Source organism: Rhamphochromis sp. 'chilingali' (assembly GCF_963969265.1).
Source record: "Rhamphochromis sp. 'chilingali' genome assembly, chromosome: 15".
Lineage (NCBI taxonomy): Eukaryota > Metazoa > Chordata > Actinopteri > Cichliformes > Cichlidae > Rhamphochromis > Rhamphochromis sp. 'chilingali'.
The window spans coordinates 2474081-2488642 of NC_137942.1; the positions used below are offsets into that span (position 1 = coordinate 2474081).

General features: G+C 41.3%; 2 protein-coding genes across 2 annotated transcripts in view; one reads left to right on the forward strand and one right to left on the reverse strand.

The window, feature by feature from the left end:
- Positions 1-216: 216 nt before the first annotated feature.
- hoatz (HOATZ cilia and flagella associated protein) lies at positions 217-6502 on the reverse strand. The gene is made up of 2 exons (XM_080906078.1): positions 4773-6502; positions 217-4292 (listed from the first exon to the last, which is right to left on the reverse strand). The coding sequence occupies exon 1, from the start codon at positions 6476-6478 to the stop codon at positions 6014-6016; it is 465 nt and encodes a 154-aa protein (XP_080762204.1). The 5' UTR covers positions 6479-6502; the 3' UTR covers positions 217-4292; positions 4773-6013.
- A 1889-nt stretch (positions 6503-8391) lies between these two features.
- The window catches only part of LOC308411434 (uncharacterized protein), a 30545-nt gene continuing 24374 nt past the window's right edge, over positions 8392-14562 (forward strand). Inside the window, exons 1-4 of the mRNA XM_080905308.1 lie at positions 8392-8514; positions 10793-11090; positions 11731-11901; positions 13378-13534. Of these exons, the coding sequence (XP_080761434.1) occupies positions 10935-11090; positions 11731-11901; positions 13378-13534 (484 nt within the window). The 5' untranslated portion in view covers positions 8392-8514; positions 10793-10934. The remainder of the gene's footprint in view (positions 8515-10792; positions 11091-11730; positions 11902-13377; positions 13535-14562) is intronic.

Here is a 14562-nt window from a genome sequence, read left to right on the forward strand (position 1 = left end):
GTTTTGGGCATGTCCCACAGGGAGGAGGCCCCGAGGCACACTCAGGACATGCTAAAGAGATTACAACTCTCAGCTGGCCTGGGAACGCTTCGGTGTTCCCTTGGATAAGCTGGAGAAGGTGGCTGAGAAAAGGGAGGTCTGGGAATTCTTGCTCAGGTGACCAGGTCAGGATAAGAGAAAATAAGAGAAAGTGGATGGATGGATAAAGGACTGAGATGGAGTAACAAATGTTTATTTGCATCATTTAATGGGGTTTATTATAGTAGTATTAAGTATTTATGGGAAATATGTTTAAAGAAAGGAAATGACATCAGGGAATAAAACACCATTGATTCAGATCATCAGAAAATATTTACAAAGAAGGTTTAACATTTGATTCGCCCACAGATCCTGTTTACAGCATTTAAGAATTTATGAAAGCTTCATGTATTTTTAAAGAAGTTTCTCCTGACAGAGAAGAAGTTGGATTTTCAGCAACATGTTTCCCACACCGGGCTTCAGCAGATCAGCTCCCAGAGTCTCCTGGCTCTGTGTGAAATGTCAGGTAAATATCAGGAACATCAGTTTCCACTGACCGTAATACTCCCTCAGAGAGCTGCGTCTCATAAGAGCGGTGATGAAGCGCATGCAGCAAACAGAGCGGGCAACAGCTGGCGGGCAGATATTACAGCGATCTGTTTTCCAGCCCTGAGAGAGGAGAGACTGCTGAGCCGAGATATCACCCACCGGGCAGCCTCGGAGCTGCAGGGTGCCGTGATAAATTATTTGGGTGAAAGTAGTCTGAGCAAACAAATAACCATCGGAGGGATTGCAGTGCGGAAAATAAACAGCTTCATCTCAGGAGATTTCCCACAAATGAACTTTTACTGACATCTTATGGTGAATTGTCGTCACTGCAACCACCTCTAAAATCATCTTTAAATCGTCAGCTGCTGAAATCTTTTCAAGTTAAAGATCACATTTGAAACCATTGCCTAAATCAAGTTTCCAAGTATTAAACTTTAAAGAAGAATCTCTGAAAAAACAATTATTTGAGCTGTAGGAAAGAAAAACAAGAAAAGATAAGTGCAAGTCCCACACAGATGCACTTACTTTCACAGTTTATGATTCTCGTTCACAGATTTATTTAATTTTCATTCAATGTTTGGCACCAACACTGTTCAACTGCAACTATAGTGGCTATTGCTCACATTCAAACTGAAAAACCACCATTTAAAAGGACACTGATGCATGATGAGCAAATAATGTATGCAGGAAAAAGAACTCAAATAAAATCAGGGGAATTTATGGTTTATTTCATCCTTTGCACTGCTAAAAAAAATGGATTCTTTAGTGCATGCTGGTCCTGTACCTCTCTACCTTCTCAAAAACAACTAAACAACCAAAAGAAAAATAAGACTAAATAACAAGCTAAATAAAAATAACCTAATCAAAACGCATAAACGTGTATAAATACTTAAACCTTTAACATATTCTAATCATTCAGCTACAAACTCCTACAGCAGCAGCTGCCTTGTTTTTTAAAGCTCTGAGGTGGTTTGAAAACAGACGTGCTGCAGACTCGTGGCGTACTGAAGGTTAAAAACCAAAGTAAAACATGTCAGTTTATGCACACATTACTTTTACGCGACTGTTTCATGCTTTGTCAGGAGACAGAGATCCACCGAGATAACCACTTCTAGCATGAGCTGATAACTCGACAGCTCTAAGCTTTTATTCAAATACCAAGATGACGATGACAAAGGCTTCAAAAAGGTAGTCTTATAGACCAGGGGTGGGGAACTGTCCTGGGCCGGTGTCCTGCTGGTTTTAGATCTCACCCTGGGTCAACACACCTGAATCAAATGATTAGTTCATTAGCAGGCCTCTGGAGAACCTCAGGACATGTTGACGAGGTCATTTAGCCATTTCAACTAGCTGTGTTGGATCAAGGACACATCTAAAACCTGCAGAACACCGGCCCTCAAGCCCAAGAGTTCCTCCACCCATGTTATAGACTGTACATAAAAGATGGACACAGCCACTATGACATCAAGCATGGGTTTGGAGAAGTTCTATTTTGAACCTCCAGGTGAGTATCACAGTGTTTTCAGACCACGATGATGACAGGAGACAGATCTGAGTGCAATTACCGACGTAACTGCGCTCTCAGACAGGCCGCGGCTGAACGGGACAAACTGGCAGGTGTTCCAAATTAAGGCTGTCCAAATCTCAAGGAGGAAGATGTCGGACCGTTCACAGAGTCGCAGCCCAAAGTAGGTCTGATTGGATGGTCACGGCATTATCACTCATAATCCAAATGGGATTGGTTCTCTCAATTTACAGCACACTATAAGGCTACGTTCACTCTGCAGGTCTTAATGCTCAATTCCGATTTTTTGATCAAATCCGATTTTTTTGTCTGCTCGTTCACACTACAGATAAAATGCGAACGCGCTCTAGTGTGAACGCTCAAAGCGGCCGCATGCGCAAAAGAAGACGTCACACACAACGCGCTCTGTTTAGACCCAGAGCAAACAGTATTGTTTGACTGATGGCCTTAATATAAAGACTTCGGACTTTACGTTTCCCAATTTTTGCTTTAAGTTATTTTGTTATCTACATAATAATGTAAATAACCTAATAATGATCCTTATTGCTGTTTTAGAGGAGCGCTGCTTGAAAGGATAGTTGTAGATTTCTGTCAGAATCTGCAGATTATACAGTACAAATAAAATGTTCACGTTGTCTTCCCAACAGTTTCACTGGATGGCCAGAAAGCGTTCACGATGTCTTCTCCGGTGCTGATAATTAGCGTCTGTCTTGTGTCAGTGACGTAAAAGACGGATTTAATGCGACTTGACCATCAAACAGCAGTCGCTTTCTGAAACATCGGATATGTATCGGATTCAGTGCCACATATGAAAGTGAACCAGATCGGATTTGAAAATATCGGATTTGTGCCGTTCACACTGTCATACCATGATCGGATATGGGTCGCATAGGGTCAAAAAAATCGGATTTGATGCGCTTTCACCTGCAGTGTGAACGTAGCCTAAGAGGAGAAGTGTTTTTGAAACCTCACATATCTAATATAAACTCTGGGTGAGCTATTATACAGAGCCTGTTGATGTTCATAATGGTCTCTTTGATAAATAATGAATCATACTTGTAAGCACCTTTCAAGCAGGTTGGTGAACTTCAAAGTACTTCACAGATGACTGACAATCCAATAATAGGACATAAGAAGAAGTAATAAAGCAATAAAGCCCTTACCGAACTTCTGTCAAAGGTTATGGTAAGATTGGGTCACATTAGGATCTCCACAGCATCCAATATTAAAGTTTCAACAATGCCATAAAAGAAATGATCATTAGGAGAGGTACTAGTGACGTTCTTATTATAGCCAGCGCTGAAGGGCATTATTGATACTCGGATACTTGGATTTTGAGTGGAGGATCACTTTAGAGTCACTTAAGAGTGACTTACTCTCACAATCTGGGTTTGAGAGGTTAAAGAGTGTTTGTAGGCGATGGGCTTCTGTGCGCTTTGAAAACTTTAACCAAATTAGCTCAAGTCAACAGTCAGCAGGACTCTTCTTATCCTATTATGGTCGGCCCTTCTCCACTGGACATTTGGAATTTGAATATCCACACAGGCTTCACATCACATTATGTAATGCTGTTTGAAGCAAACTGCTGTGTACGCTGTGTCTGACACCAGTATCAGTCTAACACTCCAAACACAATCAGATTATTCTTATTTACATAAAAAATCAGATTAAAACTACAAAACACGCCTCATCTGTTCTCTGTGTGAAGCTAATTAGCAGATATAGTTTCTTATGACCCAGCAGCTCATCAGCAGAATAAATGGGTTTTATTTTTGTCCGTGACATTTAGGAATATTTTTAGAAAGCAGAGGTTGTTACCTTTCCAATAAAGAGTGTGTTTTAAATTTTAAATAAAACCTGGTAAGACTTAGATCATACAAGCTTATAAAACTTGTAAAAGTGTGTGGTATGGCATGTCTCTTCAATGAAAGTGATGCTGTTGGGTGGAAATATCTATATTCTTCAAAATTCTTCAAACAGCAGTGGATGTTAATCGAACACTCACCCCCTAAACTTAGATGGGCTGCTGGTGACTACTCAAAAATATTGTGGCCTATAAAGCATCGTCTTTGCATATAAATGTAATGTGGTTCATTTTTTTAGTTAAACAAAAAAGAAACATTTTAATGGCCAGATATACTTTAAAATGTTATCAGCCCAGTGAATTAACGAGGTCCCAGAATGGATCCCTGAGGAACACCTGTAATAGAACAGAAGACATGACCTGAACCATTTACAGTTTTTTCTGATTGCTTAAGCACATTTATTGTAACTATTGGCTAATTTTGCAAAACTCTTCACACAAATAAGAAAACCTGTCAACCAATAATCAAAACATTGTAGTTCTCTTGCAAAAGCAAACACAGCTAGATTAACTCTTCACACCTTCGTAAAAATGGTGTTTCCGTATCAAACAGTACACACAAGCCATCATCTACTAAGCACACAATGCGCCAACTGCACACTGATGGTATGAATACAAAACACATCTGGCTTTTGCTTTCCCTGTGCACAAGGTAGGCTATGTCAGTGTGAGCTCATACTTCTGTCATAGATCCATAAGCATAGAGGGATCCAAACTTCAAGTACTGGTGTTTATTCAAACACATCAAAACAAACACAAGTGTTTATTTCCAAGTATAGGATTATTTGCAATCGCCATAATGACTCTATGGGTTACTTGGTCTGCAGTGAACATGCTTCCTCTGCCCCAGCATCTGGTCATCTAGCAATTCTGTAAAGTAACAATTTCAGTATTTTTACATCAATGGTGTTGGTGTGTTTCTCATTGGCATATGGCAGTGCTACAAATCTTTGTGCGGAGTGACTGTACTAACCGATTCTCATTTCAAGATGTCCTTATGGTACTTGCTACAGTGTAGCGGCTCGAGTTAGGCTGGACCCGTTGGCCAGCTACCCTCAGGGTCATTCCACGGTAGATTACATGGTCCACTATTGTAGCTCTGATGTCATCAGCAATTCTATTTCTTACTCTTCCTACCCTTCCTCTGCCCCCTCCTCGTCTTCCTCTTGCTCCTCCTTGTCCTTGTCGTCCTCTTCATCCTACTTCTTCACCTCCACGTCCTCTTCCTCGGCCTCCTCTTCTTCTCACTCTTCCTGCTCCCTCCATTGTACTCCGCACACACAGCTTACCTGTATTATAGTGCTTAGGCTGATTGCAAAGTGAACTAATTATCTAAAGAAGTTTTCACATGTGAAAGTGTGCCAGACAGTTGGCAAATTAGTGTTAATGATAGCCATACATGTGTATACTTTTGCTAGGAGTGTGTTGGAAATTTGGTAATTGAGTGTTGTGCAGTGAATTGTGCCTACAGTTTTGCAAAGTGTGTGTTACAAAATTGCAAACTGAGTGCAAAGCAGTTTTTGTGCTTTTAGTTTTGCAAACTCAGTGAGTGGTTTTGCTATAAGTCTGAATAGTTTTAGAGATTGTGCTACAGGAATCACAGTTAGGGTTTAAGCATTCAGAAAAAACTGTAATTAGGATAGCAGCTTTTATTGCATAATGTAATGTTATTTAATATTATATAACTATATTTACAGAAGTGCATTCTTTAGAAAAAGAAACAGGAAACTGGTCTCCCTCATTTAATTTTTAACCACTTTAGTCCCATTTTTTGTGACTTCCGGTTGTTCTACAGGATCATCAGCAGATCAGTATTTAAAATATTATTTAGTCGCCACCAGAGCTGTTTGGCTCCCCTTTATAATACTTTTTTTTTACACTGCTTTACATATCTGTTTTTCCCACAGTGTGCCCATACTGAAGCAGTCATATGGATAAACTGGTTTTGATATATTAAGGCAGTGTGTGTGAGAGACGTTTTGTTGTCTGAACACTTTAAACTAATCCTGCAGTTTATCTCAAACACACCTGCTCCTCTCTACACTCCCAGTTCCCTCCTACTGAAGCTGCCTGACCAGCTCCCTGTCCTCCTCAGAGTTCTCCTCAGGCTTTTCTTTTCCTATGTTTTCTCTGCCGACTTTCCCTTTGGGCTTGAAGGCCACAGAGAGCAGCTCCTTCTGGATCCTCCGCTCCCTCTGCCTCCTCAGCAGAGCCAGGATCTCCTTCCTCTGGTCCCCCATGGCCGCGTACCGCTGCCTCTCCTCCTGCCTCTGCCGGGGATCGGGGACTCTTTGCGGCTCCGGAGCGGGACCGGCGGCGGTGCTGCCGCTGCGCTGCGGCCGAGACACCGGCAGCCTCTGGCGGATATCCGCCGACACCAGCCGCGACTCCAGCGGCGGCAGCAGGGACAGGGAGCTCCACAGCTGCCTGGCGTGGGACACATCCTCCGGGGAGGATCCTTCAAACACGATGAAGAGCAGATCAGTCTCCTCCTGCTCCGGAGGATCCGCCTGAACGGACATTTGAGCCTTCGGGCCAGAAACAGAGAAACTTTTAATTTAAACAGATAACGGCGCTCTTGTTTACTGCTGTCACCATGGAAATAGACTACGGCAAGCCAGCAGGAGTCAAGATTTTCTTGACGCGCGTAAGCCTTCAAAATAAATTCAAAAGCAGGATTAATGTAATCATTTCAGTCGCTTTTGTCTGTCAGTGCCAATTTTTAGAAGAGGAAAAAACACAGTGACAGCCCATCACTTAATCTCATGGATTTAAGCTTTTATCGAGTAAAATTCACAAAACTGTTTCAGTTGCTGCAGACTAGAGTTGACTGTGCACATAAACCTTCCTGATCACATACAGTAGCCTAATTATTATTATGTTTTGGCGCTCTCTTTTGAGCCATTCTTAATGTTTCTGACCATCTGATAAACAAAAATGTCAATTAAGCTTAATTAAATGAAACCCCAGTTAATAAAACTGGTTAAAAATAGGGCTTGCCAAAGGATGGATATCCAGGAAAAATCCAGGAATTTGTCTTTTTCATAAAGTGGATTTCCTTAAACTATAATCATAATGAAAATAAATGATCTAAATAAATGAATAAGAACTGAAATAGTCTGGCAAGGATTGAATTTGGACTTTCATGAAGCAAAGAAAAAGCAAAGAAAAGTAAAATGATGGCATTATTGAGAAACAGATTCGGACACAATAATCATTTTATTTTAGTTGTTTTGTTTTAAGAACAAAGATGGAGACTTGTTTTTTATGTCTGCACGTCCGGGTCACACTACGATTGCTGTAACCCGTAGTTATTCTCTCCTCGTGACCTTTGACACTTGTCTGGACTACATGACATGTAACTGAGCCATCAGTGCTAAAACTAGCCCAGATGTGTCTGCTATTTAAATTTGAGACACTGTTTAAAACGTCAATAAAACTTAATGATTTGCATGATTTTAAACTGTGTGAATGACCTAAGTTTACACAGAGAAGGGTTTCAGGTGTGGAGCCAGTTTAAAATATTTTATGGACTTTTATTCAGTTTGATCTAATAAGGTGTTTTTAAATTTGTGATTCTCATAAAAGCTTAATCTCGGAGTTTCTGACAAAAAGAGTGGGATGAAAACATTGTTTTTTTAAGAAGACGAAACCTGCAGTTCCTCTAATGTCCACTGGAGACTCCTGAGTTCCTGCAGACTCATGTGTTGAAACTTTACAGCAGAAATTAAAAATGTTTACTGCCTGAAATAAAACAATTTTGGTCTCTATCTTAACCGATATACAAGGAAGAATGTTTGTATAACTCACCTGCTTAAATTGCATGAAGGTTTAAAGTTTGCATTATTGGGGGCGTGGCCTATCTGTGACATGAAGGAGTTCAAAACCAATGGGTGAAGCAGAGGCGGAGGCAGACATTTGACACACCCGGGCTTCTGAAAAAACAACCCAGGCGTCATAGAGACCATGTCCATCTTTTATGTACAGTCAGTGTAAAAGAAGCCTGTCACGTACAAGAAAATGCAGGTAGAGGAGCAGAGTTTGAGGATCATTTAATAACACTGGTTATTGGTCATGTGTGCAACATACTAATGTGAAGCCAAGTTTCTATACTTTCTATATTGTTAGTTTTAACAGCTTAATTTATGGATTCCCAGTGTGTTGTCGGCACAAAACAAGGAAGTGCTGAAAAATCCTGAAATGTAGGCACTTTCCAGCACCTCTGTGTAATAACCAACTCAATTTTGTTATCACTTTAGCAGATACATGTCATCAAGCTGAGCCAGAACAACCGTGGGCTCTTAATTTGAAGGCAGACTGACTGAACCTCGTTTGATTGGCTGAATGAAGACCTGCTGCTAACTTTGGATAGGAGGTAGGCAGGAGCCCAAGGGCTCCACCCCCAGGTATCGCGGCTGATTTAAATGCCAGGGGAGGAGGAAGGACATCATCTTCATCTTCATCCTCATCATCACCATCACTTCATTTACCTGACATGAGAGTCTCATTTCCCTGGAGCTCAGCCTGCATCCTGCACTGAGGACTGAAGCCCTGAACGGTGAGTACAGCGCTTTAATTTTAATTTTAATACTCCCACAGTTTTGATGCCAACCTACAGCTGCTGCCTTGCTCAGTGAGTTAGAGCCTGTGTGGATGCATCTAAACTTGCAGAAATGTGTAATGTTCAGTAGATGAATCTCCAACAGGTGGCTATTTTGTGTCAAGACAAAAGAAATGTTCTCTTTTATGAGGTGTAATTAGGAACTAATGGCCTTCTGCATGACCCTGAATCCGTTATTCGTCATTAACAATAATTCCAGGCTGACCTGTTCTCAGTTTAAACTGTGAAAAGTGTCAGAAATGATGCAGGATGCTGATTTCACCTGCTCTGCATAGCCCGTGTGCCAGTAGCCACACATGGATGCTCCCCCCTGACATGTCACCATTTTGGTGTAAACGGTAAGCTTGGCTGGACACATGAGCTGCACCTTATAAGGTAGTATGCCTGCTAAGTCCCTAGCATCCCTCTTTGGGCTACCAAGCTACCAGGAGCAAATGGTTAGCCAAACATGGGCATTCCAGCATGGCAGCTCACTTGTTTGATACTCGGGGTTATCTGTGTGCTGCTTTTCATATTTTATTGCCTGCTGTTCAATGGGAGGTCAAAGCAGCCTTGTGACCTGCACGCAGAGGCACAGACGAGGATAAGTGAGTAAGTAGCTGTATGCAAACTTTAGGGAAATATGGCATTTATTTATCAGATGTAATCTGTGAGACAGTTCACTGAAAGTGGATGTAAATGAGCTGTGAGATGCAAAGGCAGCAGTTGGAGGCACAGATGGAGGAAGTGTGAGGCAGAAAAATGAGCTAATGAGTCAGTTTTATTGATGCTGGCGCGTCTTCATCACTTCTTAGCCTTTATGTGCCCCTGAAAGGTTTCAGAAGTCAGTGAGAAAGATGCTTTTATTTCTCCTCCTCTGCTTGATGCTGTGTGAGACTGTGCTACAAAATAGTTTGGTCTTTAAATCAAGTTGCGCTGAAGGCGTAGGCGTAGTTTTTTCCTTCAGAAAACTGAACAAGTTATGCATTTGTCCTGTTCAGTAAAGGCATGAAAAAAACAAAAACACATCAACAGTAGTCCGTAGGGGAAAAAATGCCTCCAACAAGGTCTTTTTCTTTAAAAATTGGTCTTTTTTACTCCCAAAATATAAAATATGAATCTTGTGTTGGAAACATAATTATCTGCAACGCACACACTGCTGTGAGTCCTGGTGCTGGCAGGTGGAAAACTATGGAGAAACCAGGAGATGGATTTATAAATTTTTTTTTTAAGTTGTGAGCTGCTGTTTTTGAATTTGGGAGTTTGAAACTCATTTTTCTTTTATAGAGCACCCGTTCTTTATGCTATGACTCTGGGCTGTTAGTGGGATGCACTGGGCTCAACAAAACCACCAGATTAGCCTCTATATGCAAAATAATTCACTCTAATTACAGTTTTATAAGATTCCACACAAGCCTGTATATGACAGCTACTCATCATCTGATGTAATAAAACCAAGAGCATCCTGATATAAAAACAAAAATAATGAGCTCAGGGGGTGTGTAGGAAGTTTCAGGGAAACAAAATAAATGTTGTAATTTACATGTACTAAACTGTCCAACCTTCTGGGATGAAACTGGATGCCGATAAAAGCTTTCCTTTAGAGTGTCGTAACACTGACTTTGGGCTCGATTGAAGACAATCTCAGTTATGGGTGAGTGGATACACAGAACTCTACTGAAACTGTTTTCAGCATCAGCTTTTCCTTTTTTTCTGTAATGCATTAGATAGCTTGTTGGCATGCAGGTGAGCACAGGTACGATCCTGTAAGCAAAGTGCAGAATGGAATAAAATTTGCAAAAGGCCAATGATATGAAGCATGTGCTGTAAGGTAAGTACCATGTAATATTACAGAGAAAACTCCAGCAATTAGATCAACCCCTTATGAGCAGCACTTGGCAACTGCGGGAAAGAAGAACTTCTTTTTAACAGGAAGACACTTCCAGCAGAACCAGGCTCAGGGAGGGGTCTGAGAAGAGGAACAGAGAGACACAGAAACAATTATGGGAGCAAAGACATAAGCTAATAGATATAAAAATGTGAACACGTGGGGAGTGAAAAGAGGTCCTCAGTGCATCATGGGAAATCATCCTGCAGCCTGAACCTGTAGCAGCATAAAAATAGATAAATGGCAGGTTTATGAGTACAATAAGGCAAAATTAAAACTGCAGTGAATATAAAAAAGCAGAGAAAGAAAAAGTGTCTTTTTTAATTCACATTTTTGATTTGTCAGCAGGTCAGAGGTCAAATCAACTCACATATCAGAGGCTGAGCCGGTCCCAATCGACGATTCAAACGTCAGCGTCACTGCCTCCGAACCACCAGCGTTAGACTCCGATCCCGCCGCTGCTGACCCGCAGGTCGATCCGACCGCCAACATGGCCGACACTGACGACAAGTACCTCTTCCTGGAAAACGACTTCCGCAACAGCGGCGTGGCCCAGGCCGACTGGGCAGCTAAAAAGATGGTGTGGGTGCCATCAGAGAGGGAGGGCTTCGAGCCGGCGAGCATCAAGGAGGAGAAGGGTGACCAGGTATGCATGGAAACAAGAATGATTGACAGGAGCCATCAGGAAACACAAATATGATGTTGATTAAGTCAGAAACAGCGTGAAAAGAAGGAGCTGAAGCAGAGTGGGGTTGCAAAGCAGCTTGCAGACAAACATTTACACCAACTGTTTGTCTTTGTTACTTTGTTACTTTATGAAGAGAGTAACAGTGATTCTGGTCTTTTAACAGAGTTTTACCCTTAAACTCTTTAATTAAATTTAACCTGGCACTTCAGTACGGGACCGCTTTCTGCAAACTGAGTAAACACAAGAACAAATGGAAAAGCTTCCATATATTCCAGAATACTCTATGGGAATTGTTTTGTTATGGACGAACATGAGACGCAGCGGTTACAGACATTACTTCCTCGCGTGTAAAACTTCAGAAATTACTTTTCAAAGATTAAAAAATAAACTTGAGATAAATTAAATGTAGAATTTCAACATTTTTAATTTTCTTGTGAGATTTTCTTCTCTTCGTTGTCTTTTTTAGTTTTCTCTCACCTGTTCTCAAACCTGTTTCCTCTGAATGACACAGATGTGCAGGACACCAACACGGTTGTTTGGTTTGTCAGGCGATGTGATATTTGAATTTTTGTGCTGAATACCTGCCGCTGCTCTGCAGGTGCTGGTGGAGCTCTCCAACGGTCAGAAGGTGACGGTGAACAAAGACGACATCCAGAAGATGAACCCGCCCAAATTCAGCAAGGTGGAGGACATGGCCGCCCTCACCTTCCTCAACGAAGCCTCCGTCCTGCACAACCTGCGCGAGAGATACTTCTCCAGCCTGATCTATGTGAGGAAAACACTCAATGATCACCTGGCGCCTGATTTATCTGGTGCTCAAGTCAAACTTACACCCATGATTTTAAGTCTCTTTGTTAGAAACTGTGTTTAAATTACATTAAAAAGGAAGTTTGTTCTATAAAAACCACACAGGTCTGTGTTTATAGAACTAAAGTGAAAACTTTGCCCCCCTATGTTGAAGACAAATTGGAAGAATCAGGTGTTAACCTGAATGTGCTGTAAGGTTTTACGTAAAGAAAACTGCAGTAAAGACAAAGTCAGCGGGAGACAGGAGAGCTGAGGGCCCCTCATAAACTCAGAGGCTGAAGAGACTTAACGTTCAGGTGGAAAGTCCTCGTTTAAGGACTGATGTACTGGAAAGATCAGCAGCTTATGTTTGTATTATTTTAGTCAGTCTTTCAAAGACTAATAAGGTACTGCATGTAAAAATTTGAATCCGAGCTCATGCATCTCATACAGACCACTGTGCAGATCCCCGAGAGTTAGGAGGTCCAGTTCCTCCAGTCCTTATATGAGCAGAGGACTTCAGAGCAGCTAAAACCATCTCTGACGTTAACTCGAGCCACCGCTATTGTTCAACCTAAAGTTGGATTATTAAGAGAACGAGCTGCAGGGCCTGTGCAGTTTGAATTAATGCAGCAATGTTTTCTCTATAATGTTGTGGTTAGAAAGGAAGCGTGTGATTAGGTTTAAATATATTCAGAAGCAAAATAATCTTGTTTTAATCATTAAAGCCATCAGATTAGACAAAACAGGGCATTGATTCACACAGATTACATTCATTCTTACCATGTATCAATATAATTAATCCCATCATTTGACTCTAAGGCTGCTTTATTATTTTGTCTCTATTTGCTGTAAAACAAACTGAATGAAACTTTATTGTTATAAAAGACGAAGCAGCAACAAGAAGCAGTCAGGAAACAGTTTATAACGAAAATTAATTTATAGTCTTGACTTTTAAACATGTCAACGAGGTGGAAGTTCTTATAGTCACAGGTTAATAAAGCACATGAACCTGCTCGTGCATGAAAAGAGCGAGGCGCCAGTTCAACAGTTCACACTGTTTTGATCTTGAATGCACCCAGTCGAGGTGTGGCCAGTCCCTTAAGAAGGTGGGAGGAGTCAAACAATCAGACAGGAGCTGGAAGAAGGAAGCAGAACACACCTGAAACTGAGCCACAGCTGAAACAACACTTTTACTTTGGAAGTGTGACCTGTCAAACACGATGACTCCCATTATTAGGAGCACACACCTGTTCATGAACTATTACAGGAGTACTAAAATCTGCATGTACAGCATAAGATAACCTTCCTTATTCCTGCTGTGCGTGAGTAATCAGATATCAAAGCACCAGTTTACTGGGCGATGTCTTAACATTTTAAAAACTCGAGTAGAAAACAGACGTCAGAATGAGCTGGCAGCTCCGGCGTGGTGATAAAGTGATGTTTCGTCCCTCCACAGACGTACTCGGGCCTCTTCTGCGTGGTGGTGAACCCCTACAAGATGCTGCCCATCTACTCTGAGAAGATCATCGAGATGTACAAGGGCAAGAAACGCCACGAGGTTCCACCGCACATCTACTCCATCACGGACAACGCCTACAGGAACATGATGCAGGGTAACTGTCTGCATGCACAGACAACAGATCACACGGTAAAACGCACACGACTGTTGTTCTTATCAAGAGTCCAAGAAAAGCAGCTACAAACTTTGTGTTTGATACAGAAAGTATTTAAATACTTTTTTTTTTTTATCTCAAACCAACAAACATGTCCATCAGCATCACTGGAAATATCAAAGATGTTCCCAGATGACTGAAAATCAAAGAATTTAGTCAAGTTTATATGTACAGACGGATTAAAGTTAGACCATCGAGAAGTAAACGACAGGTGGGAAATGCACTCAGGTAAATAAATGACAATATTTCACATCGTAGAAAACTTTTTTTTAACCAAAATTACCTTTAAAATTTGTAAATAAGATGCTGAATTATGAATATTTCAATATTTTAGCACATAAGTGACCAGTTTTATAGTAAATATAAAGATACAGATCTCCTTAGAGGCTCTGTGACGATAACAAAAACATTTTTATCCATCCAACTGTTCTTCACCTGTCCCAACAACCGTTAACCTGAGCCACTTCAAACCTGGAAGGTGTTTCACTGCTGGTGACCTGAACAGGTGCACCAGTGAGTCCAAAGCACATATTTTGAGCCAAGTCCAGGTGTGCCACGGGACTTTAGGAGGCATGGAAACTGTAAGCAAAGAGAGAGATGAGGGTGAAAGTAAAGCTGAGGATCCATCTTCTTGCCTTCACCTGTGAGCAGGACCTCTGTGTCGTGACTAAAAGAATGAGATCACAGATATAAGATGTAAGCAGCACTTGCAAAGGAATCAGATGAGGTGGTTTGGGCGTGTGACCAGAAGAGTGTGAGGAAGTTGGGGACCTGCAGACAATGTGTGGATGGCACTCCCCCTGTTTACCTGTGCATCGCACTGATAAACGGTGTGTTATAGAGCTCTGTCCATGCTCTCTCATATGATATATTACTTGATAAGATTTCTTGAAATTTTTTACAAGGTCAACTTTGACCTTGGGAGCTAACAGTGAAAGTCAAGGTCAAACGCTCAGCCACCCTAGGTA